The 27,562-nt window shown below is 43.5% G+C and overlaps 1 protein-coding gene across 1 annotated transcript in view; it reads right to left on the bottom strand.

The window, feature by feature from the left end:
* The window catches only part of LOC137617140 (protein phosphatase 1L), a 133,982-nt gene that overhangs the window by 24,191 nt on the left and 82,229 nt on the right, over window positions 1–27,562 (bottom strand). Inside the window, exon 4 of the mRNA XM_068346995.1 lies at window positions 10,083–10,259. Coding sequence (XP_068203096.1) covers window positions 10,083–10,259 — 177 coding nt within the window. The remainder of the gene's footprint in view (window positions 1–10,082; window positions 10,260–27,562) is intronic.

Raw genomic sequence — 27,562 nt, 5'->3', positions numbered from 1 at the left:
TGTTGCAAGGCGTGCGGCTTATGCTGCATGGGATGAGGCTCATGCTGCATGGGATAAGGCTCATGCTGCATGGTATGAGGCTCATGCTGCATGGGATGAGGCTCATGCTGCAAGGGATGAGGCTCATGCCGCATGCGTTGAGGAGGATGCCGCATAGTATGAGGCTCCTGCCTCATGGGTTGAGGCGGTTGCCGCATAGCATGAGGCTCCTGCCTCATGGTTTGAGGAGGATGCCGCATAGCATGAGGCTCCTCATAGCATGAGACTCCTGCTCCATGGGTTGAGGAGGATGCCGCATAGTATGAGGCTCCTGCCTCATGGGTTGAGGAGGATGCCGCATAGCATGAGGCTCCTGCCTCATGGTTTGAGGAGGATGCCGCATAGCATGAGGCTCCTGTGAGGTTCCTGCCTCAAGAGTTGCGTCTGCCTCAAGGGTTGAGGAGGTAGCTGCGCAGAGAGAGGCTCATGCTGTGAAGAATGCGGTTGCTGCATGCGTTGAGGCGGCTGCCTCATAGCATGAGGTTCCTGCCTCAAGAGTTGCGTCTGCCTCAAGAGTTGAGGCTCTTGCCTCAAGAGTTGAGGTTCTTGCCTCAAGAGTTGAGGCTCTTGCCTCAAGAGTTGAGGTTCTTGCCTCAAGAGTTGAGGCTCTTGCCTCAAGAGTTGAGGTTCTTGCCTCAAGAGTTGAGGTGGCTGCCGCAAGAGTTAGGGTTCTTGCCTCAAGAGTTGAGGTGCTTGCCTCGAGAGTTGAGGTTCTCGCCTCAAGAGTTGAGGTTCTTGCCTCAAGAGTTGAGGTGACTGCCGCAAGAGTTGAGGTTGCTGCCTCAAGGATGGTGGATGCAAAGCATAAGGCTCCTGCCTCAAGTGTTGAGGAGGTTGCCGCATAGCAAGAGGCTCCTGCCTCAAGGAAAGTGGAGGTTGCTGCACAGCGCTGGTATCTGGCAACTCTCAAAACGGCAGCTCACGCATGGAGGCAGGTTGAGGAACCTCAACATCATACGTCTGGCAGGATGGACTGCGCAGAGGTGGAGGAGCGCTCGCAGGAGGAGGTGTGCTAACCTTCTCTGCCTGAAACTCCTGCATCAACACCGCAAGCTGATACTGCATTGTCTGCAGCATAGACCACTAGAGTTTAAGAAAGACAACAACAAACGGAGCTACTGTCCGTTGAGACTGAGGGTCTAAAACAGCTGGTGCGGCAACAGACAGAGTTACTGCCTGTTGCGATACCACCTTGCCTCTCTGGGAGGTGTGCAGTTGTCGTACTGCAGCAAGTCCGAACTGACCCAGTGCTAATGGCACCACCTAGGAGTTGGACTTGCGCGGAAGGGACCGACTTGCACTTAAAAGCTGCAAGATTTGGTCCATGGTTTCTGCGAGAAACCTCTTCCGCAGACGAGGAATAAAAGGGCTCTCTCGTCTTTGTGTGGGTGGGGTGATCACGTCGGCAACGTGTGTAGATACACCCGAAACCACGGAGGGAAACGTCTGTTCGTCGATCAAGGCCTGCTGAACCCATAAGTCCTTCGACATTACTTCTCCCCTGGGCTTGGGAGCTTGTAAGAGGTCCCAGACTAGGCGAACAACTGGCACGAACAGACGAACCCTCGAACGCAACACTGTAACACTTTGCGCTTATCACTTTATCACTTTTGATTTTCTGTTTGCACTTATTTCACTGAACTCGAAACTTTAAGTGGTTTGTACCTGAAACACGCAATTCTATCCTTCATTAAAAGTTAGTAATTGCGAAAACAGTATTACAATGTAACAGAAAAACATAATGAAAGATAAATAATTCAGTGGCTGGAAAAGAGACTAAACACTAGATCAAATAAACTACGTTTAAAATCTCTCACCGCATAAAGCTTGAGAACAAGAATAAAACTCTAGAAACGTTTACCTTCTTCCCCTAAAGAGACTAGGGAGAAGAGCAAAAACGATAACAACGTTACCCGCTTGAACGAAACGTTTATCCTCCTCTCTCTCCCTCCGTCTATCTCTCTCTCTCTCTCTCTTGACTTAGAACCTGAGAGAAGGGCCCAATTATATATATCGTTAAAACATATTATTGTTAAAGGAAAAAAACTGAAAGATTTCCCAAATAAAAAGTTCCTTTATTAGAATTAAAACCATTTAAGCTAAGAAAGAATGAACAAAACGCTAGAATCGGTTTACTCTTACTGCAACGTGACACCGTGAATGCTCTCTCTCTATCGTAACGATAGAGCGCAAGTTGAACGTTCTGAACGTCAACAACTGCAGAGACAAAACAAAACGTTAGTTCAACTTTGAAAACAGTACGAGACTATCAAAGAAATTCTTTCAAAAACATTAAAATAGCATAATATGTTAACAGGTAAAAACGAAATGACGGGCTCAATGTAAATTAACTTCGGTTCCAAGAAAAGACCGCCTACTATTAGGAAAGGTCGAATATAAACAAATATAAAAATTAATTTTAATAAGTTTATAATAAAAGGAAGTTAATCGAAGAGGCCTATAAAAGGCGGAGAGATATAAAATAAATCTATAACTTTTGTTAAGCAAAATTAAGAAAGAGAGTCTATACTCTCTTCGACACCAACACTTCCGTCTAAGGGAAGGGTCGGCCATTTAAAAGTGAAAGAGAGTTCATACTCTCTTCGTCACCATAAATAATCAAATTAATTCCAAAAGCTAGCTAAGCTAATGATAAAACTTCCTGAATAGCGAAAGCTAAACTCTAGAGCAAATACATCACCAAATCGTGAGCAATAACTCCAGAATCAACAGCGTATCCATGTAGGTCTAGCCGGAGGCACGACAGAGGAAAAATTGAGGTGGTGTTGACAAGAAGTACTGGAGTACCTGACCACAGATGGCGCTGTGGTGTTCACCCCCCACCTGTATAGCGATCGCTGGCGTATCCTGACCGTAGATTTCTGTCGGCAACAGAGTTGACAGCTACATGATTATCGGGTAAGATTAATATTGAAAAATGTTATTTTCATTAGTAAAATAAATTTTTGAATATACTTACCCGATAATCATGTAGCTGTCAACTCCGTTGCCCGACAGAATTCTACGGAAGGGATACGCCAGCGATTGCTATACAAGAGGGGGGTGTACTCACAAGCGCCACCTGTGGCCAGGTACTGCAGTACTTCTTGTTGACACCACCTCAATTTTTCCTCGGTCCACTGGTTCTATGGGGAGGAAGGGTGGGTCAATTAAATCATGATTATCGGGTAAGTATATTCAAAAATTTATTTTACTAATGAAAATAACATTTTTCAATATTAAACTTACCCGATAATCATGTAGCTGATTCACACCAGGGAGGTGGGTGAAAACCAGTGTACATGTATATCAAGAAGCTAAGTATCCCGTATTTCATATTATCAGTTATTCAAAATAACTATGAAATTACAAGTACCTGGTAAGGAAGTCGACTTGAACCATTACTCTGCCTTAAATAAGTTCGTCTTCCTTACTGAGCGCAGCGTTCCTCTTAGGAGGCTGAACAACTCTAAGGTGCTGAAGTATCAAGGGCTGCAACCCATACTAAAGGACCTCATCACAACCTTTAACCTCGGCGCTTCTCAAGAAAGAATTGACCACCCGCCAAATCAACAAGGATGTGGAAGGCTTCTTAGCCGACCGTACAACCCATAAAAAGTATTCAAGAGAAAGGTTAAAAGGTTATGGGATTATGGGAATGTAGTGGCTGAGCCCTCGCCTACTACTGCATTCGTTGCTACGAATGGTCCCAGGGTGTAGCAGTACTCGTAAAGAGACTGGACATCTTTGAGATAGAATGATGCGAACACTGACTTGCTTCTCCAATAGGTTGCATCCATAACACTCTGCAGAGAATGGTTCTGTTTGAAGGCCACTGAAGTAGCCACAGCTCCCACTTCATGTGTCCTTACCTTCAGCAAAGCAAGGTCTTCTTCCTTCAGATGAGAATGTGTTTCCCTAATCAGAAGCCTGAATAGTAAGAAACTGAGTTCTTAGAACTTGGAAAAGAAGGTTTCTTGATAGCACACCATAAGGCTTCTGATTGTCTTTGTAAAGGTTAAGACCTTTTTAGATAGTACCTAAGAGCTCTAACTGGGCAAAGTACTCTCTCCAGTTCATTCCCCACCAAGTTGGACAGGCTTGGGATCTCGAACGACTTAGGCCAAGGACGTGAAGGAAGCTCGTTTAGCAAAAACCGAGCTGCAAGGAACATGTAGCCGTTTCAGATGTGAAAACAATGATCCTGCTGAAGGCGTGGGTCTCACTTACTCTTTTAGCTGTTGTCAAGCACACGAGGAAAAGAGTTTTTAATGTGAGGTCCTAAAAAGAGGCTGATTGGAGAGGTTCAAATCTTGATGACATAAGGAACCTAAGGACCACGTCTAGATTCCAGCCTGAAGTGGACAACCGACGTTCCTTTGAGGTCTCAAAAGACCTAGGGAGGTCCTGTAGATCTTTGTTGGTGGAAAGATCCAAGCCTCTGTGGCGGAAAACCGCTGCCAACATACTTCTGTAACCCTTGATCGTAGGAGCTGAAAGGGATCTTACTTTCCTTAGATGTAACAGGAAGTCAGCAATCAGGGTTACAGTGGTACTGGTTGAGGAAACTGCATTGGTCTCGTACCAGCTACGGAAGACTTCCCCTTGAGACTGATAGATTCTGAGAGTGGATGTTCTCCTTGCTCTGGCAATCGCTCTGGCTGCCTCCTTCGAAAAGCCCCTAGCTCTTGAGAGTCTTTCGAAAGTCTGAAGGCAGTCAGACGAAGAGCGTGGAGGTTTGGGTGTACCTTCTTTACGTGAGGTTGACGTAGAAGGTTCACTCCTAGAGGAAGAGTCCTGGGAATGTCGACCAGCCATTGCAGTACCTCTATGAACCATTCTCTCGCGGGCCAGAGCGGAGCCAATCCACGTCAGCCGTGTCCCTTTGCGAGAGGAGAACTTCTGAAGTACCCTGTTGACAATCTTGAACGGCGGGAATGCATACAGGTCGAGATGGTACCAATCCAGCAGAAAAGCATCCACGTGAACTGCTGCTGGGTCTGGAATCGGAGAACAATACAACAGGAGTCTCTAGGTTATCGAGGTAGCGAACAGATCTATGGTTGGCTGACCCCACAGGGCCCAAAGTCTGCTGCAAACACTCTTGTGAAGGGTCCACTCTGTGGGGATGACCTGACCCTTCCGGCTGAGGCGATCTGCCATGACATTCATATCGCCCTGAATGAACCTCGTTACCAGCGTGAGCTTTCGATCTTTTGACCAGATGAGGAGGTCCCTTGCGATCTAGAACAACTTCCATGAAAGAGTCCCTCCCTGCTTGAAGATGTAAGCCAGGGCTGTGGTGTTGTCAGAGTCCACCTCCACCACCTTGTTAAGCTGGAGGGACTTGAAGTTTATCAAGGCCAGAAGAACCGCCAACAACTCCTTGCAATTGATGTGAAGTGTCCTTTGCTCCTGATTCCATGTTCCCGAGCATTCCTGTCCGTCCAAAGTCGCACCCCAGCCCGTGTCTGATGCGTCCGAGAGGAGACGGCGGTCGGGTTTCTGAACAGCCAAATGTAGACTTCCTTGAGAAGAAAGCTGTTCTTACACCACGCGAGAGAAGACCTCCTCTCTTCGGAAACAGGAACTGAGACCGTCTCTAGCGTCATGTCCTTTATCCAGTGAGCAGCTAGATGATACTGAAGGGGGGGGAGGTGGAGTCTCCCTAACACGATGAACAGGGCCAGCGATGAAAGTGTCCCTGTTAGACTCATCCACTACCTGACTGAGCATCGGTACCTTCTCAGCATGCTCTGGATGCATTCTAGGGCTTGGAAGATCCTTGGGGCCGACGGAAAAGCCCGAAAAGCTCGACTCTGAAGATCCATACCCAGGTAGACAATGGTCTGGGATGGGACGAGCTGAGACTCCTCAAAATTGACCAGGAGGCCCAGTTCCTTGGTCAGATCCATAGTCCATCTGAGAATCTCCAGACAGCGACGACTTGTGGGAGCTCTTAAAAGCCAGTCGTCTGACGGAGCCGGACACAAGATCATGGTACTGCTGCACAGTCTGTGAACTGTCAACCATGGGGAAGCGAGGAAGTACAGTGACAACCCGAAGCTGTCTAGACTGTCTGGGTCGTACAGACAACTCCTTATCGGGTTGCTGAGGTTGCCGCACTGCGTCACAACAAGTCACTTCTGCTGGTTGTTGAACGTCTTCCCAGTGACACACTGACTCCATAAACAAAAAATCCTCTAACACACTAAGCTTGGACTGCATGTCTTGCAACACAGCTCAAGGTCTAAGGGAGCAGGTGTGGTAACAGACGGGGTTAGCGACTGAAGTGGAACCATTACCTTCCCTGGAAGCAAGTTATGCTTAAATAAAAGTCCATAGGAGGCTACGCAGCTAAAGGCTCCTCTCCAAATGACAGAGTCCTCAAGGGAATATCAGAAGGAGGGAGAAAAGCACTTTCTCAACTACAGGGACCATATCCGAGAAAAGCTAAGTTCTCTCAGTGAGGGTTTCACTGGTGCAAAAGCAGCAGACTAGAAGGCAACGTTATGAAACTGCTTGACAGTCTAGTGAGTTGGCAACAACCAAAGATGTGTGACTGAGAAGCATGCGGTAAGGTATGCAGAGCATGCTGTATGTAGAGCATGCTGTAAGAGAAGCAGAGCATGTTGCATGGCGTGTAACATTTCTCAGAAATTCCATGACCAGTGCTAGATTGAGTAATATCGCATTACTGTCCATTGAAAGTGCACGTGCCGAGGGAATTGATTTAGACTGTTTTGTTGATGAATTTGATAGCCGGCATGATAATCGTAGAATTAAGCTGCACTAAATATACGATCTATAATCTACTTCACCTCAGGACAGGGAAACTCGCCCTGTTGGCAACACTGCATTACTTCATGCATGCTTGCATGGGGTTTTAATATCAACATAATATTTACATTACATTCATAACTCATGATTCATTTTTGTTTTGAAGATACTTTGCCATATTTGCGATTTGTTAAAAATATATTGCAAGGAATACATATATATTTTTTTTTTTTTTTTTATTTAAGTAATACGAATAACCTCCATTGTCATAATGTTTGTGTAGGCATACATGTATATGATTACAAAAGCAAGTTATGAAAGTAATGAGGTGTTATTATTGTCATTTGTTATTTCAAAGATGAATGGGAAGAGGCTCAAGTTGAGGAGAAAGTGGCAGATGCATGCGTTGAGGTGGCTGACTCATAGCATGAGGTTCCTGCCTCAAGAGTTGCGCTTGCCTCAAGGGTTGAGGTGGCTGCGCAGAGAGAGGCTCTTGACTCACGAGTTGAGGTTCTTGAGGTGTGAGCTGCGAGAGTTGAGGTAGCGGCTGCGCAGAACGCAGTTCCTGTCTCACGAGTTGAGGTTCCTGAGGAGCTAGCCTCAAGAGTTGAGGCTCTCGCCTTGAGGAAAGTTGAGGTAGCAGCTGCGAGAGCTGAGGTGGCTGCCTCAAAGATGGTAGAGGTTGTCGTACCTCAAAAGGTTGTAGCCTCAAAGATGGTCTAACTGCAAGAAAATCTTGCCTCAAGGCATAAGACTCCTGCTCCCATTGTTGAGGTTGCCTTATGGAAGGTTAAGGTTGCCTTATGGAAGGTTAAGGTTGCTGCACAACGCTGGTAACTGGCAACTCCGAACGCGGTAAGGTAGCTTGAGGAACCTCAACTTCGTACGCCTGGCAGACTGGACTGCGGTGAGGCGGAGCGCTCGCAGGAGGAGGTGTAACCTTCTCAGCCTGAAACTCATGCATTAAGACCGCAAGCTGCGACTGCATGGACTGCAGCAAAGTCATCTTGGGATCAACAGACGATAAGGTCTGTTGAGGCAAAGCCTTAACAGAAGATGAGGTCTGTTGAGGCATCGCCTTACCTCTCTTAGGAGGTGTGCAGTCACCTGATGACTGCGGAGAGTCAGAGCTAACCCAATGACTGCATCCGGGTTGTTGAACTCTAGAGGTCTGGACTTTACGTTTAAGAGGTCTTGAGACCTGAGTCCAGCGTTTTCTCCCCGAAATTTCTTCTGCAGACGAGCAAAATAAGGGCTCAATCGTCTGCGGGTGGGAGTGACGGTCTCTGTAAGACACGCCCGCAACCACCGAGGATACTTCTGTGAGCCGATCAAGGCCTGCCGAACCCTTTTGCCCTTCGACATTGCTTCTCCCCTGGGCTTGGGAGCTTGCAAGAGGTCCCGGACTGGGAGGACGACTGGCACGCACAGAAGTACCCTCACGCACAACACTGACACACTTTGCGCTAATCACTTATCACTTTTGATTTTCTGTTTGCACTTATTTCACTGAACTCGAAACTTTAAGTGGTTTGTACCTGAAACACGCAATTCTATCCTTCCTTAAAAGTTAGTAATTGCGAAAACAGAATTACAATGTAACAGAAAAATCTAATGAAAGATAAATAATTCAGTGGCTGGAAAGAGACTAAACACTAGATCAAATAAACTACGTTTAAAATCTCTCACCGCATAAAGCTTGAGAACAAGAATAAAACTCTAGAAACGTTTACCTTCTTCCCCTAAAGAGACTAGGGAGAAGAGCAAAAACGATAACAACGTTACTCGCTTGAACGAAACGTTTATCCAGCTCTCTCTCCCTCCTTCTCTATCTCTCTCTCTCTCTCTCTCTCTTGACTTAGAACCTGAGAGAAGAGCCCAATCATATATATCGTTAAAACATATTATTGTTAAAGGAAAAAAACTGAAATATTTCCCAAATAAAAAGTTCCTTTATTAGAATTAAAACCATTAAGCTAAGAAAGAATGAACAAAACGCTAGAAACGGTTACTCTTACTGCAACGTGACACCGTGAAAATTCTCTCTCTATCGTAACGATAGAGCGCAAGTTGAACGTTCTGAACGTCAACAACTGCAGAGACAAAACAAAACGTTAGTTCCACTTTGAAAAGTACGAGACTATCAAAGAAATTCTTTCAAAAACATTAAAATAGCATAATATGTTAACAGGTAAAACCGAAATGACGGGCTCAATGTTAATTAACTTCGGTACAAGAAAAGACCGCCTACTATTAGGAAAGGTCGAATATAAACAAATATAAAAATTAATAATAATAAGTTTATAAAAAAGGAAGTTAATCGAAGAGGCCTATAAAAGGCGGAGAGATATAAAATAAATCTAAAACTTTTGTAGGCAAAATTAAGAAAGAGAGTCTATACTCTCTTAGACACCAACACTTCCGTCTAAGGGAAGGGTCGGCCATTTAAAGGTGAAAGAGAGTTCATACTCTCTTCGTCACCATAATTAATCAAATTAATTCCAAAAGCTAGCTAAGCTAATAATAAAACTTCCTGAATAGCGAAAGCTGAAATCTTAGAGCAATACTTCACCAAAAACCGTGAACAAGACTCCAAAATTATAAGCGTATCCATGAACGTCTTGCCGGAAGCACGACAGAGGAAAAATTGAGGTGGTGTCAACAAGAAGTACTGCAGTACCTGGCCACAGGTGGCGCTTGTGAGTACACCCCCCTCTTGTATAGCGATCGCTGGCGTATCCCTTCCGTAGAATTCTGTCGGGCAACGGAGTTGACAGCTACATGATTATCGGGTAAGTTTAATATTGAAAATGATGTATTACTGCATACAGTATTGTATTGCTCACAGTACGGTGTAAAGGTGATCCTTGACAATCAAATTTATTAATTTAATATTTTGCACATAACAAATTTGTTACATCGATGTTGTGTAAGCAACTTTTAATATGCAACAGGAACAAAAAATGTTTTGGCTCAATGCTAAAATAAACCCCAAAATCTTGATTACTGTATCAAATTTAATAAAAAAAAACTCAGGATTTTAATATCCGACGTGAATACTAGAAGTGTAGAAGTGTATATTTATGTACAAATATATTTACAGTATCTTCCAGATTTTTCAGTCCAAGAACAAACAGTCTTATTCATGTAATCATACCTTGTCTCTGAGGACTATTTTCTAAAACTAATTACAGTATGGTACAAATATTCCTCATGAAATAGTAGTGAAATTTAAAAAAAAAAACAACTTACAAAATACTTACCTTATGGTCACGCAGACTAAACGTAAGAACATCAGGCTCGGCAGTGACTAGCTTACGAGGTTCCTTCAGTGGGAAATCTCCAAACGCCCGCGAGGTGGCTAGGATGCCCGCCACTCTCCACACCCCAGTAAAGGTAATAAAACCACCAGCTTCCTTAATTCTTCGTCTCTCCTTGAGCTGGGCACAGGAAAACATGTTTATTCTAACAAATGTCTGACTTCCAATATAGTACTTTAAATTCTGTGCAATAAGTGACAAACAAGAAATTTGAAAACCCCAATACAACGATACAATACTACTTTCAGTGCTAATGAGATCACTTTAATTTTGCAGTCATTGCATTTAATTCTAATAGCCAGGCCTTCTCCATCATGAGGCTCAATACTACACAGTATTCTAGAAGTTTTATTCCAGCTGTTACCAAGTTGTGGAATGATCTTCCTAATTGGGTACAGGGTAGTTGAATCAGTAGAACTTCAAAAGTTCAAAGTTGCAGCAAATGTTTTTATGTTGAACAGGCTGACATGTCTCTTTATAGTTTATATGTTTGGACATTGTTACTGTTTGTAGAATGATTTATTGTCATTTTTTTCTCTTCATTTATTTATTTCCTTATTTCCTTTCCTCACTGGGCTATTTTTCCCTGTTGAAGCCCTTGGGCTTATAGCATCTTGCTTTTCCAACTAGGGTTGTGGCTTGGCTAGTAATATTAATGATAACTAAAAACAAATCTATTTGTGTCAAAGTATAAATTATCTTTATGAATGGAATGACTTTTTTTTAAATAATTCACTTTCTATTAAACTTGCTACACAAAATGCTTTTCTATTGTCCACATTTCAACTTGTAACATCAAACTACATGCAGTATTCTTATCTACTATTCATAGCAACCCGAAAGTTATAATCTAAAAATAAACTCGTGTAGTAACATTCTCTCCTTGTCATTGAAAATAATTTGTCACTTCACTGTATTATATGGATATGCATGCGGGACCTGAATTCTTCAGGAGAATATTTCAAATACAATTATTTCCTGGGAGACATATATCAACTGTTAGGTACTAAATAAGAGAAGTCTGATGATGGTGAGCCAAGATTGTCAGTTATTTTTTTTTATATATATAATGTGAGTTTGATTTACATTCAACCCATACTGTACTTGCATATACTGTAAGCTACAAATCCCATCCCTTACTATATCCAGTGATTTAATATTTCTCCTTATTTACCATGTCTAATATAATGTACGTATACTGTAATACTGTTTTCCATGCAAACCCAAGAGCTCTAATATAATAATTAATCATATCTCACCTCAAGACCTTTCTAGTTAAGTTCTTTTTTACTTTAAAATTGCTTTTTGTCAAGAAATGATAGGAAAAATCTATGCATACAGTATTTTCTTTTTACTTTTCTCCATTTTTCCTCTTTATTCCTCTCTGCCTGATCGGGGGACTCAGCCAAGATTGGTGGGTAGGGTGCTACAGCCCTTCCTCTCCCTCATCTTCCACCATAAATGAAGCTTCATATGCTGAATTCCCTACTGCTGCTACGGTAGCAGCAAGGTTTATCGGAACTGCGTCACAATTACTCCCTATTCATTCCTAATTATCGTTGCTCTTTTTCCTCTCTCACATCTATCCTCCTGTCACCAAAGGCTTTCTTCCCTCCACCCTCCATCAAAACCTTGGCATTCCTCTTGTACTTCTCCCATTAACTCCTTCAGCAGATGACCATTTTCCAATCTCTCTACATGGCCAAACTGCCTCAACACATTCACATCTACTCTAGCTGCTGGTTCATTTTTAAAAACTGTTCTCACTCTTACTACCGAGATACATTAACCATACTCCTCAGACACTTCATCTCAAACACATTCAATTTCTGTTTCTCCATCACTTTCCTTCCCCATAAATCCAATCCATACATCACAGTTGGTATAATCACTTTCTCTTACAGAACTCTTTACATTCATCCATAACATTCTATTCTTTACCATTCCCTTCCCTGCCCCCATCACTTTACATCCTTCATTCACTCTCGGACGTACATCTGTTTCCTCTCCACCATTTGCAGCAAAAAAAAAAAAAAATACCAGTAACTTAAACAGGTCTGCTTCCTCAAGTAACTCTTCATTCAACATGACACTCAATCTAGCACCACCATCACTTCTTGTGCACCTCCTAATATTATTCTTACCAACATTTACTCCCAACTTCCTTCTCTCACACATCTTTCTAAACTCTGTCACTAATCGACCCAGCTTCTCCGAGTATGCAACCAATGCAATATCAAACAGCAACTGATTCACCTCCCACTCATGATCCCTCTCATCTATCAGTTTTAATTCTCGACCAAGCAATGAAGCATTTACTTCTCTTACAGCTGGTTCAAGAATTGAAGAGACAGTGAAAGATGGAAATGGAAAGTTGTTAAAAGGAGAGGAGGCAAGGAAAAGGTGGGCGGAATATTTTGAAAGTTTACTGAATGTTGAGGATAATAGGGAGGCAGATATAATTGCTCTGTTGCAGGTGTTGAGGTGCCGGTGATTGGAGATAAGAATGAGAGAGAGATTACAAGAGAGGAAGTGAGGAGAGCACTAGATGAAACGAGAGTAGGAAAAGAAAAGCATCTGGTATGGATGGTGTGAAAGCTGAGATGTTGAAGGAAGGGGGTGTGACTGTACTTGAATGGTTGGTGAGATTGTTTAATATGTGTTTTGTGTTGTCAATGGTACCAGTAGATTGGGTTTGTGCATGTATTGTACGACTATATAAGGGTAAGGGAGATGTGCATGAGTGTTGTAATTCAAGGGGTATTAGTTTGTTGAGTGTAGTTGGAAAAGTGTATGGTAGAGTAATGATTAATAGGATCAAGGATAAAACAGAGAATGCAATCTTAGAAGTACACGGTGGTTTTAGAAGAGGTAGGGGTTGTATGAATCAGATTTTTACAGTTAGCCAGATATGCAAGAAATATTTAGCAAAAGGTAAGGAGGTGTATGTTGTGTTTATGGACCTGGAGAAAGCGTATGATAGACTTGAAAGGGAAGCAATGTGGAATGTGAAGAGGTTATATGGAGTTGGTGGAAGATTGTTGCAAGCAGTGAAGTTTCTACAAAGGTAGTAAAGCATGTGTTAAGATAGGAAATGAAGTGAGCAATTGGTATCCAGTGAGAGTGGGGCTGAGACAGGGATGTGTGATGTCACCGTGGTTGTTTAACTTGTATGTTGATGGAGTGGTGAGAGAGATGAATGCTCGAGTGCTTGGACGAGGATTGAAACTGGTAGACGAGAATGACCATGAATGGGAGGTAAATCAGTTGTTGTTTGCGGATGATACTGCACTGGTTGCAGACGCGGAAGAGAAGCTTGACCGATTAGTGACAGACTTTGGAAGGGTGTATGAGAGAAGGAAGTTGGGAGTTAATGTGGGTAAGAGTAAGGTTATGAGATGTACGAGAAGAGAAGGTGGTGCGAGGTTGAATGTCATGTTGAATGGAGAGTTACTTGAGGAGGTAGATCAGTTTAAGTACTTAGGGTCTGTTGTTGCAGCAAATGACGGAGTGGAAGAAGATGTACGTCAGAGAGTGAATGAAGGATGCAAAGTGTTGGGGGCAGTTAAGGGAGTAGTAAAAAATAGAGGGTTGGGCATGAATGTAAAGAGAGTTCTGTATGAGAAAGTGATTGTACCAACTGTGATGTATGGATCGGAGTTGTGGGGAATGAAAGTGATGGAGAGACAGAAATTGAATGTGTTTTGAGATGAAGTGTCTAACGAGCATGGCTGGTATATCTCGAGTAGATAGGGTTAGGAACGAAGTAGTGAGGGTGAGAACGGGTGTAAGAAATATGTTAGCAGCTACAGTGGATATGAATGTGTTGAGGTGGTTTGGCCATGTTGAGAGAATGGAAAATGCTAAAGAAGGTGATGAATGGAAGAGATGATGGGAGAAGTACAAGAGGAAGGCCAAGGTTTGGGTAGATGGATGGAGTGAAGAAAGCTCTGGGTGATGGGAGGATAGATGTGAGAGAGGTAAGAGCGTGTGCTAGAAATAGGAATGAATGGCGAGCGATTGTGACGCAGTTCCGGTAGGCCCTGCTGCTTTCTCCAGTTGGATGACCGCGGAGGTAGCAGCAGTAGGGGATTCAGCGTTATGAAGCTTCATCTGTGGTGGATAACGGGGGAGGGTGGGCTGTGGCACCCCTAGCAGTACCAGCCGAACTCGGTTGAGTCCCTTGTCAGGCTGAGGGGAACGTAGAGAGGAGAGGTCCCCTTTTTTGTTTCATTTGTTTGATGTCAGCTACCCCCCAAAATTGGGGGAAGTGCCTTGGTATATGTATGTATATATGTACTTCCAAGATTACATCCTCTGGTTTCCCCTTGATCCTATTAATTAACACTCTACCATACACTTTTTCAACCACACTCATTAAACTAATATTCGTAGAATTACAACACTTATGCAAATCTCCTTTACCTTCATATAGTGGAACAATACACACACACACACACACCCAGTCCACTGATATCATTGACAACATAAAACATATATTAAACAATCTCACCAACCATTTCAGCACGGTTACACACCATTCCTTTAACATTGCATCCCTCACACCATCCATACCAGATGCTTTTCCTGCTCTCATTTCATCTAGTACTCTCTTCACTTCCTCTCTTGTAATCTCTCTCTCTTTCTCATCACCCATCACTGGCACCTCAACACCTGCAACAACAATTATATCTGCCTCCCCATCACCCTCAACATTCAGCAACATTTCAAAATATTCAACCCACCTTTCTTTTCCTTGCCTCATCTCCTTTCAACAACCTTCCATTTTCATCTTTCACGGTCTCTTCATTCCTCAATCCACCCATCTATACTCTTCACTTCTTTCCAAAACTTCTTATTCTCTTTATATGAACTATCCAATTCCTGACCCCACCTCCAGTCAGCCGCCCTCTTTACCTCAGCTACCTTCTGTTTTACTCGCAATTTTTCATTTCTTTAACTTTCATACTTCTCTATACTGTGACTCTGCAGTTATTCTGCCAATGGCCTTTATCTAAATAACAAAGGTTAGCATTTCTGCAGTAATAAATATGACAAATTTAGAAAATAATTTGTATTTTTTCTAACCATACACCCTGAGCTCTTTACTATAGGAGAAGGATAACAGTGGAACTGGAATACGGCAGTTAAAACTTTTAACGAGGTGTAAACAACTGACAGGTAGCTACCATGCCGGCAGTGGGGAGGCAGTTCACCTTAATTCTTAATCAGATTGCGGCCAGGACTTAACGTTGGGGGTTGTGACGGTGAGAAAGTTTGAGTAAAGAACTCAGGTTTCTTTGGTTACAGAAAAAACAAATTATTTTAAAAACAAATGTTGTTTACTATAAGAGACTTATTCTTAGGTGGGAGGAAGTCCCCATTCCAACTGGCTGGAAACTACACCCCATGAGCTATGATACTGTATGTATATGGACAACACAGCCTGTCCAATTCTTAGTAACTTAAGCTAGATCTATCCGAGCTGTAACCAAAGGACTGAAAATATGGATGTCAGAGAAGGCTGTGTTATAAAATAGAAAGGTTTGCTTAGTTACATCCCATTCCCCAACCAAGGAAAGGAATGTGGTTGGAAAAAAGGTCCTCAAGCTGGTGAGGTTTCCGAGGCTGTACCCCACAAGGTGAGAAGGATGAAAAGGAAAAGAAGGCCATATAAACCCCTACAGTATATGCAACCTCATACCATTGCTCATACAATAAATTAATTGATAAATCAACTTCTCTGCTGTTTCTAAAATACAGTAAACGTACATGCTGAGAGAATGTCATAAAAAGAGGCATTTATTTTTCGATTATTCCTTAACAGAACTAGATGAAGCCGAATGAAATTTGACCCAAAACAATATATGGTGTATGACTACATTCCATCTTTTCTGGATAATAAAATGTCACTAATTTTTAGAGTAATTTGTATTTTTCCTAACAATACAAACCTGAGTAATTTATATGAGTTTACTCTGCTGCTGTTTTTCTATGACCAAAATTAAGGAAATCTTCTGAGTTTATCACCATTGTATGGTTGTTCTTTGGACCCACTCGTGCTGGGTAACAGTGTAGGAGCCTGCGGCTTTGTTCTCACTTTGCTCTTGTTAAGACTTGAGGGATGGATGAGGCAGGAAATATAAATAAATGACTATGGTTTGTATTGCATTGTAAAATACAAATGACTTAACCCTTTTACCCCCAAAAGGACGTACTGGTACGTTTCACAAAACACATCCCTTTACCCCCATGGACGTACTGGTACGTCCTTGCAAAAAACTGATATTTACAATTTTTTTTTTTTTTTTAATAATTTTTTGAGAAATTTCAGGCATTTTCCAAGAGAATGAGACCAACCTGACCTCTCTATGACAAAAATTAAGGCTGTTAGAGCAATTTGAAAAATATGTACTGCAAAATGTGCTTGAATAAATAATAACCCCTGGGGGTTAAGGGTTGGAAAGTTCCAAATAGCCTGGGGGTAAAAGGGTTAAAAAATCTGTAGCTTGTTCCTACGTCAATAAAAACGAGCATCATTTATATGGGTCTTCCTTAGGTGGGAGGAAGTCATCTAGTGACAGTCTTAGAGCATCTGTCTAACCACTGACCAAAAAAGGAAAAAATTGACTGTCATGACTGGCTCACTCAGATGAGAGAGGTCATGATGTTAGTCTTAAATGATTTGGAGGTAAGTGACGGGTTTGAGTTTTTGTAAGAACAACCTATCCTTTTATAATTATAAATACTGTACTGTATATTTATATTTATAATGTCACTGGTATTCTTGCCTGCATAAGTGGTCATCAACGTAGGTACTTCTGAAGCGAAAGGAAGGCACCAATCATTCTACTCGCATAATGTTCCACAATTCTGCGGAAAAGTAGACTCTTCTACTAAGATTTGTATGCTTTCATGATTGTCTTACGTAACCAAAAATAATAGTGTTCTTGGTTACTTTTTCTTTCATCCGATACTCACAAATAGGTTAGGAATACCCAGTCAACAAGGACTAGTACTTTTTAAGTAAAGACGGACCGCTCTTAGTAGCAAACTGCTCTCAAATTTAGTTACCTCCTTGATTGAGGAAATGAAGGGGTCAAATCAATGGTCATTAACAGATGGAGTTTGGGTCTTAGCTATAAAATCAGTAAGAACAAGAATGACAGATCTTTCCACCCTTTGGAGTGTGGCACAAGATAAGAGAGATCATGGAGCTCACTCACCCGGTTTGATGAGGCTAGGGCGTGGAGGAAAACTGTTTTTAGTGTGAGGTCTCTATCCCTAGCCTTATGGAAAAGTTCATATAGTGCCATCTTTAGGGAGATACCTTGATCATATTACATGTAGGGGGTTTGATTTCTGCAGGGTTGGCAAGATTGTTAAAAACTTATAATGAATGCCAAGAGCTTCCATGTCTAAAAAAACTGGCTCAAAGATGAGTAATAGCCATTCACCGCAGAGACCGAGAGAAATTTCTCCTCCCGTAGGTAGAGTAAAAAGTCCGCAATCAGGGGAATAGTGGCCTTGAGTGGAGCAGTGTTTCATCTATGACACCAACTACAGAAGAGGAACCACTGCTTGGTAGAGCGCTGCTGAAGACTTGCGGAGGTATCCTGAAAGCTGCTTTGCAGTCTGTCTTAAAAAGCCCTTCTTTCGGAGGCGATGCTGGATAACCTACAACTGTGAAGAGACAGGCACTGAACTGCAGTGTGGAACTTTCTTACGTGTGGTTGTCATAGAGTATTTGGCCAAACTGGTAGCTATCTTGGAACTTCTAATAGCACAACTAGATGTCCGGATACCACTCCACATGAGGCCACTTTGTCTCTACTAGCGTTACTTTGAGATCTTGTGACATTCGATCTTGTTCAAGACCTGACAGATCCGGTTGAATGGAGGGAAGGCGTAAATGTCCACCCGATCCCTGGAAGATTGGAATGCATGTTCCATTATGGCAGCTGGGTCCTGAACTGGAGAACAATACAACATTTGCTTGTGGATCAGGTAGGTGGCAAACATATCTTTCATCGGGGAATCCTACAAAGTCAGGAGCTTCTTTGTCATTTGAGGGTTCAAAGACCATTCTAAACCAACTATTGTCCCTAGTTGGTTCAGATTGTCTATTTTCTTGGCATCTTTACTGAATTTTCAAGTAATAGATTGCAGAGTTATTGTTTACGGGCACATAGTGAGTATAGGAATGTGATATCTGGTGTTCCTCAGGGTATTGTTCTCGGCCCATTACTTTTCATGTGGTTTGGCCTCGAAAACAAGCTTGTTACATATGCAGATGATGCAACTCTCTCTGCATCAATTCCATCTTCTGAATCTAGATCAGGGATTGCTGAATCCCTTAATAGAGATCTAGCTAAAATTAGTGCATGGTGCAAATTATGGGATATGAAGTTGAATCCTAACAAAACTCAAAGTATGATTGTAAGTAGGCCAAGGACAGTGGCTCCTCAACGTCCAGATCTTTAACTCTGACTAAAAATTTTAGGTGATTCTTGACAGAAAATTTACTTATGAGAAACACATAAGGTCTCTCTTTTTAAATTACATAAAAAATGGCTAACAGAAAAAGTCTTTAAGGATTTTTTGTGATCATCTATTCTAAAGAAGTGTTTTAATTCTTTCATTCTACCTTGTTTTGAGTATTGTTCTCCTGTCGGGTCTTCAGCTGATGATTCTTATCTTAATTTGTTGGACAGGAACTATTAAATTTCTTATTCCTGAACTAGATATTAATCTATGGCATGTTGCATAAGATTTTTCATAATTCTGATCATCCTTTGCATTCAGATCTTCCCAGACAGTACCATTCTGTTTTTAATAATAGGCATACAGTTAATTCTAATTGTCATGTGCCTTCTCCATCGTGAGGATCAATACTACTAGTATAATTGTAATGTGTTCACCTAGCATTTGAATGACATCAGATCGATCCCACCCCTGGACCATGAGTTGAAGCTGTTTAATGGGGAGGCCACTGCTGTGGTTGGGCACCACAGTGGAGGGTTGGGCTTGCCCGGCTGACATTCTGGTGAGCATCTATTCTGATGAAACTGGAACTGAAACTATACACCTTTTAGCTGTGACCAAGATGTGGAATGATCTTCCTAATTACATAGTTGAAAAGGTGAAACTTTAAAATTTCAACTTGCAACAAATGTTTTTATATTCAACAGGCTGACATATCTCTTTTTAGAGTTTACATTGTATGTGAAATATCTTTTAATGTAGTTACAGTTCTTTAAATATTCATCTTTATTGTTCATTACTTCTCTTGTAGTTTATTTGTTTCCTTTCCTCACTGGGCTAATTTTTCCCTGTTGGTACCCTTGGGCTTATGGCATCCTGCTTTTCCAACTAAGATTGTAGCTTAGCTAGTAATAATAATAATAACAATAATAATAATAATAATAATAATAATAATAATAATAATAATAATAATAATAATGTCCTTTTTCCCGGGATGTAGCAGGCTGTGAGGCCTACAGCATTCATTTGTGCCCAATGTTACATCTCTACTGCCAATTGGCAAAGGAAGTGAGACAAGGAGCCTCCTTGTTTGTTGACATAAGTCACTACAGTCGTGCTATCGCTCATCAACACTATTGAGTGACCTTTGTCGGTGTCTGTGAAGTGAAGTAACGCTAACTACACTGCTTTCAGTTCAATGTAGTTTATATGGAATGACTTGCCTTCCTGTGTCCATGTCTTTGACACTTGTTCTGTCTGCAGGTGAGCTGCCCATCTTTGGTAAAAAGCATCTAAGAACAGAAGGAAATCCGAAGGATGGACCTGCAGTAGTGAACCGACTAGCGGGTCTCCTCCTTGATCCACCAAGTGAGATCTAGCCTGACATCACGAGGAACTCTCAGGGGAACTAACGGAGGATCAGTTGACTGATAGCACTGTGCCTTTAGTGCCCACTGAATGGAATGGAGGTGCGTTCTTCCAAAAGGCACAAGTTTCTTCAGAGAAGCCAGATGCCCGAAGAGCTTCTGCCAATGGTGGGCTTGGAGGAATTACTTTTTGAGGAAGTGCTGCGATCAGTTGGAATCGCAGGATTCTATCTCTGGATGGAAACACCCTAACTTTTGAGGACGGTGCTTCGACTTGTTGAAATATGATATTTTAATTATAAAATAAATTTTTGAATATACTTACCCGGTGAATATATAGCTGCAACTCTGTTGCTCGACAGACAAACTCTACGGAAAAAAACTCGCCAGCGATCGCTACACAGGTTGCGGGTGTGCCCAACAGCGCCATCTGTCAACCAGATACCCAGCTCTTATGTAAACAAAGACTCAATTTTCTCCTCGTCCCACTGCGTCTCTATTGGGGAGGAAGGGAGGGTCATTTGATTTATATATTCACCGGGTAAGTATATTAAAAAATTTATTTTATAATTAAAATATCATTTTTAAATATTTAACTTAGCCGGTGAATATATAGCTGATTCACACCCAGGATGGTGGGTAGAGACCAGTAATATATGTTTACATTTTATGAGCTAAGAGTTTTTTATTTCATTTTAGAAGTTATCAAAATAACAAAAACAAAATAAATAGGTACCTGGTAAGGAAGTCGACTTGAACAATTACTCTGCCTTTTAAGTACGTCTTCCTTACGGAGCCTCGCGATCCTCTTAGGATGCTGATCGACCCCTAGGAGCTGAAGTATCAAGGGTTGCAACCCATACAACAGGACCTCATCAAACCCCTAATCTAGGCGCTCTCAAGAAATGACTTTGACCACCCGCCAAATCGACCAGGATGCGAAAGGCTTCTTAGCCTTCCGGATAACCCATAAAAACAACGTTAAAAACATTTCAAGAGAAAGATTAAAAGGGTATGGAATTAGGGAATTGTAGTGGTTTAGCCCTCACCCACTACTGCACTCGCTGCTACGAATGGTCCCAGTGTGTAGCAGTCCTCGTAAAGAGACTGGACATCCTTTAGATAAAAAGACGCGAACACTGACTTGCTTCTCCAATAGGTTGCGTCCATTATACTTCGCAGAGATCTATTTTAATTAAAGGCCACGGAAGTTGCAACAGCTCTAACTTCGTGCGTCTTCACCTTAAGCAAAGCTTGGTCTTCCTCACTCAGATGTGAATGAGCTTCTCGTATTAACAGTCTGATAAAGTAGGATAAAGCATTCTTTGACATAGGCAAAGATGGTTTCTTAACTGAACACCATAAAGCTTCAGATTGGCCTCGTAAAGGTTTGGTACGCTTTAAATAGAACTTAAGAGCTCTAACAGGGCATAAGACTCTTTCTAGTTCATTGCCTACGATCTCCGATAAGCTGGGAATATCGAAAGTTGCAGCGAACAGGTGGCTTTGTCTGACGAAAATCCGATGTTCTTGCTGAAGGCATGAATCTCACTGACTCTTTTAGCTGAGGCTAAGCATACCAGGAAAAGAGTCTTTAGAGTGAGATCTTTCAGGGAGGCAGATTGTAACGGCTCAAACCTGTCTGACAAGAGGAATCTTAGCACCACGTCTAAATTCCATCCAGGGGTAGCCAAACGACGCTCCTTGGTGGTCTCAAAAGACTTAAGGAGGTCTTGAAGATCTTTATTGTTGGAAAGATCTAAGCCTCTATGCCGGAAGACCGATGCCAACATGCTTCTGTAGCCCTTGATAGTGGGAGCTGAAAGGGATCATCCTTTTCTCAGGTATAAGAGAAAATCAGCTATTTGAGCTACAGAGGTACTGGTCGAGGATACAGAAACTGACTTGCACCAGTCTTGGAAGACTTCCCACTTCGATTGGTAGACTCTAATGATAGACGCTCTCCTTGCTCTAGCAATCGCACTGGCTGCCTCCTTCGAAAAGCCTCTAGCTCTCGAGAGTCTTTCGATAGTCTGAAGGCAGTCAGACGAAGAGCGTGGAGGCTTTGGTGTACCTTCTTTACGTGTGGCTGACGTAGAAGGTCTACCCTTAGAGGAAGACTTCTGGGAACGTCTACTAGCCATCGAAGTACCTCGGTGAACCATTCTCTCGCGGGCCAGAGGGGAGCAACTAACGTCAACCTTGTCCCTTCGTGAGAGGCGAACTTCTGCAGTACCTTGTTGACAATCTTGAACGGTGGGAATGCGTAGAGATCCAGATGTGACCAATCTAGGAGGAAGGCATCTATATGTATTGCTGCTGGGTCCGGGACTGGGGAGCAATAGATTGGAAGCCTCTTTGTCAGCGAGGTTGCAAAGAGATCTATGGTTGGTTGGCCCCAAGTGGCCCAAAGTCTCTTGCACACATCCTTGTGGAGGGTCCATTCTGTTGGAATTACTTGCCCTTTCCGACTGAGACAATCTGATATGACATTCAAGTTGCCTTGGATGAACCTCGTTACTAGGGAGATGTCTTGACCTTTTGACCAGATGAGTAGGTCCCTTGCGATCTCGTACAACGTCAGTGAGTGGGTACCTCCTTGTTTGGAGATGTACGCCAAGGCCGTGGTGTTGTCTGAGTTTACTTCCACCACTTTGCCTCGAAGGACAGACTTGAAGCTTTTCAAGGCCAGATGTACTGCCAACAGCTCCTTGCAGTTGATATGCATGCTCCTCTGACTCGAGTTCCACAGTCCTGAGCACTCCCGACCGTCTAGTATCGCGCCCCAGCCCACGTCCGATGCGTCCGAGAAGAGAACGTGGTTGGGAGTCTGAACAGCCAGGGGAAGACCCTCTCTTATGTTGATATTGTCCTTCCACCAAGTCAGACAAGACTTTAACTTTTCGGAAATCGGGATCGAGACCGCTTCTAGCGTCTTGTCCTTTTCCCAGTGAAAAGCTATATGGTATTGAAGAGGACGGAGGTGTAGTCTTCCTAGTGACACAAATTGTTCCAGGGATGACAGCGTCCCTACCAGACTCATCCACAGCCTGACTGAGCAGCGTTCCTTCTTCAGCCTCTTCTGGATGGATAGCAGGGCTTGATCTATTCTGGGGGCTGATCGTCTTGTTGTTCAGCAACGTCCTCATCAGATAGTTCCTCATCCGAAAACTGATGAGGAAACGGCAACGGAGTGGGCAACGTCTGGCTCGCTGAGTCCGGTCGCACTGGTGCAAGCGTGACGGAGCCGGACGCAACATCATGGAACTGCTGCACAGTCTGTGAACTGTCAACAACCATGGGTGCGCGAGGAAGCACAGCGTCCACCCGAGACTGTCTAGACCGTCTGGGTTGTGCAGTCAACACCATACCGGGTTGCTGAGGTTGACGCACTGCGTCAAAACAAGTCACCTCTGCTGGTTGTTGAACGTCCTGAACGTCAACAACCACCTCCGAGCGTCGCTTAACGTCAACATGCGGCTGGCAACCCACACTGGGTCGCCTCGGTGGAGGAACCACCTCAACTGGTAGACGCGAGAAGGTTACCTCAGCGTCAACAGGACGCACAACCGACCGGTTGGAAGGTTGTTGGCCAGAAGGTTCGGCAGCAACCTTCTCCGCATTAAAGTCCTCTATCAAGGACGCAAGCTTGGACTGCATGTCTTGCAGCAAAGCCCATTTAGGGTCTACGGGAGCAGGTGCGGCAACAGACGGGGTTAGCGACTGAGGCGGTACCGCTTTCCATCCCTGAAAGCCTTGTTTATGCATGACATAATTGTACAGCAAAACATCAAAGGCTCGAAAAACAGTTGTGAAGTTGACCTATAAAAAACTTGGAGCGTCTCCTGGTCAGGCGCCACGGAGAGTCTACGAGATTTGAGAAGTCTATCTGGGCAGAGGCATGAACTCCCAAGCCGAGAACTTCTCTCGTGTCATATCAGACTCTCGCTCTATAAGCCAGTTTAAAAGAAGGGAAAGCAAAGGCTGTATCCCCCAAACTCCTCCTGGTGATAAACCAGTCGACTAGCAAACATGTTATTTTCATTAGTAAAATAAATTTTTGAATATACTTACCCGATAATCATGTAGCTGTCAACTCTGTTGCCCGACAGAATTCTATGGAGGGATACGCCAGCTATCACAATACTAGAAGGGGGTGTTCTTACCAGCGCCACCTGTGGCCAGGTACTCAAGTACTTCTTGTTGACACCTCCTCAATTATTCCTCGGTCCCACTGGTTCTCTATGGGGAGGAAGGGAGGGTCAATTAAATCATGATTATCGGGTAAGTATATTCAAAAATTTATTTTACTAATGAAAATAACATTTTTCAATATTAAACTTACCCGATAATCATGTAGCTGATTCACACCCAGGGGGGTGGGTGAAAACCAGTGTACAAGATTAAAGGATAGCTAAGTATCCCATATTTCATATAACAGTTATCTCAAATAACAATGAAATAATAAGTACCTGGTAAGGAAGTCGAATTGAACCGTTACTCTGTCTCTTTTTTAAGTTCGTCTTCCTTACTGAGCGCAGCGTTCCTCTTGGAGGCTGAATCAACCCAAAGGTGCTAAAGTATACAGGGCTGCAACCCATACTAAAGGACCTCATCACAACCTTTAACCTCGGCGCTTCTCAAGAAAGAATTGACCACCCGCCAAATCAACAAGGATGTGGAAGGCTTCTTAGCCGACCGAACAACCCATAAAAAGTATTCAAGAGAAAGGTTAAAAAGTTATGGAATTATGGGAATGTAGTGGCTGAGCCCTCGCCTACTACTGCATTCGTTGCTACGAATGGACCCAGGGTGTAGCAGTACTCGTAAAGAGACTGGACATCTTTGAGATAGAATGATGCGAACACTGACTTGCTTCTCCAATAGGTTGCATCCATAACACTCTGCAGAGAACGGTTCTGTTTGAAGGCCACTGAAGTAGCCACAGCTCTCACTTCATGTGTCCTTACCTTCAGCAAAGCAAGGTCTTCTTCCTTCAGATGAGAATTTGCTTCTCTAATCAGAAGCCTGATGTAGTAAGAAACTGAGTTCTTAGACATTGGTAGAGAAGGCTTCTTGATAGCACACCATAAGGCTTCTGATTGTCCTCGTAATGGTTTTGACCTTCTTAAATAGTACTTAAGAGCTCTAACAGGGCAAAGTACTCTCTCTAGTTCGTTCCCCACCATGTTGGACAGGCTTGGGATCTCGAACGACTTAGGGCAAGGACGGGAAGGAAGCTCGTTTTAGCCAAAAAAAACCGAGCCGCAAGGAACATGTAGCCGTTTCAGATGTGAAACCTATGTTCCTGCTGAAGGCGTGGATCTCACTTACTCTTTTACCTGTTGCTAAGCACACGAGGAAAAGAGTTTCTAATGTGAGGTCCTTAAAAGAGGCTGATTGGAACGGTTCAAATCCTGATGACATTAGGAACCTTAGGACCACGTCTAGATTCCAGACTGGAGTGGACAACCGACGTTCCTTTGAGGTCTCAAAAGACCTAAGGAGGTCCTGTAGATCTTTGTTGGAGGAAAGATCCAAGCCTCTGTGGCGGAAAACCGCTGCCAACATACTTCTGTAACCCTTGATCGTAGGAGCTGATAGGGATTTTACGTTCCTTAGATGTAACAGGAAGTCAGCAATCTGGGTTACAGTGGTACTGGTTGAGGAAAACTGCATTGGCCTTGCACCAGCTTCGGAAGACTTCCCATTAAGACTGATAGACTCTGAGAGTGGATGTCGTCCTTGCTCTGGCAATCGTTCTGGCTGCCTCCTTCGAAAAGCCTCTAGTTCTTGAGAGACTTTCGATAGTCTGAAGGCAGTCAGACGAAGAGCGTGGAGGTTTGGGTGTACCTTCTTTACGTGAGGTTGACGCAGAAGGTCCACTCTAGGAGGAAGAGTCCTGGGAACGTCGACCAGCCATTGCAGTACCTCGGTGAACCCTTCTCTCGCGGGTCAGAGGGGAGCAACCAACGTCAACCGTGTCCCTTTGTGAGAGGCGAACTTCTGAAGTACCCTGTTGACAATCTTGAACGGCGGGAATGCATACAGGTTGAGATGGGACCAATCCAGCAGAAAGGCATCCACGCGAACTGCTGCTGGGTCTGGAATCGGAGAACAATACAAGAGGAGCTTCTTGGTCATCGAGGTAGCGAATAGAACTATGGTTGGCAGACCCCACAGGGCCCAAAGTCTGCTGCAAACATTCTTGTGAAGGGTCCACTCTGTGGGGAAGACCTGACCCTTACGGCTGAGGCGATCTGCCATGACATTCATATCGCCCTGAATGAGCCTCGTTACCAGCGTGAGCTTTCGATCTTTGACCAAATGAGGAGGTCCCTTGCGATCTTGAACAACTTCCTCGAATGAGTCCCTCTCTGCTTGGAGATGTAAGCCAAGGCTGTGGTGTAGTCGGAGTTCACCTCCACCACCTTGTTAAGCTGGAGGGACTTGAAGTTTATCAAGGCCAGATGAACTGCCAACAACTCCTTGCAAAAGATGTGAAGTGTCCTTTGCTCCTGATTCCATGTTCCCGAGCATTCCTGTCCGTCCAGTGTCGCACCCCAGCCCGTGTCCGATGCGTCCGAGAAGAGACGGTGGTCGGGGGTCTGAACAGCCAAAGGTAGACCTTCCTTGAGAAGAATGCTGTTCTTCCACCACGTTAGAGTAGACCTCATCTCTTCGGAAACAGGAACTGAGCCCGTCTCTAGCGTCATGTCCTTTATCCAGTGAGCAGCTAGATGATACTGAAGGGGGCGGAGGTGGAGTCTCCCTAACTCGATGAACAGGGCCAGCGATGAAAGTGTCCCTGTTAGACTCATCCCCTGCCTGACTAAGCATCGGTTCCTTCTCAGCATGCTCTGGATGCATTCTAGGGCTTGGAAGATCCTTGGGGCCGACGGACAAGTCCGAAAAGCTCGACTCTGAAGATCCATACCCAAGGAAACAATGGTCTGGGATGGAACGAGCTGAGACTCCTCAAAATTGACCAGGAGGCCCAGTTCCTTGGTCAGATCCATAGTCCATTTGAAAATCTCCAGACAGCGACGACTTGTGGGAGCTCTTAAAAGCCAGTCGTCTGACGGAGCCGGACACAAGATCATGATACTGCTGCACAGTCTGTAAACTGACAATCATGGGCAAGCGAGGAAGTACAGTGACAACCCGAATCTGTCTAGACTATCTGGGTCGTACAGACAACTCCTTAACGGGTTGCTGAGGTTGCCGCACTGAGTCACAACAAGTCCCTTCTGTTGGTTGTTGAACGTCTTCCCCGTGACACATTGACTTCGTAAACAAAAATCCTCTAACAAGGACTAAGCTTGGACTGCATGTCATGCAACACAGCTCAAGGTCTATGGGAGCAGGTGTGGTAACAGACGGGATTAGCGGCTGAAGTGGAACCATTACCTTCCCTGTAAGCATGTTATGCTTAAATAAAAGTCCATAAGAGGTTATGCAGCTAAAGGCTCCCTCCAAATGACAGAGTCCTCAAGGGAATATCAGAAGGAGGGAGAAAAGAACTTTCTCATCTACAGGGACCTTATCCTAGAAAAGCTAAGTTCTCTGAGT

This window comes from Palaemon carinicauda, chromosome 23 (genome assembly GCF_036898095.1).
Source record: "Palaemon carinicauda isolate YSFRI2023 chromosome 23, ASM3689809v2, whole genome shotgun sequence".
Taxonomy (NCBI): domain Eukaryota; kingdom Metazoa; phylum Arthropoda; class Malacostraca; order Decapoda; family Palaemonidae; genus Palaemon; species Palaemon carinicauda.
Note: the sequence above shows the minus strand (reverse complement) of the source record. Positions and strands in the feature narration are given on the sequence as shown.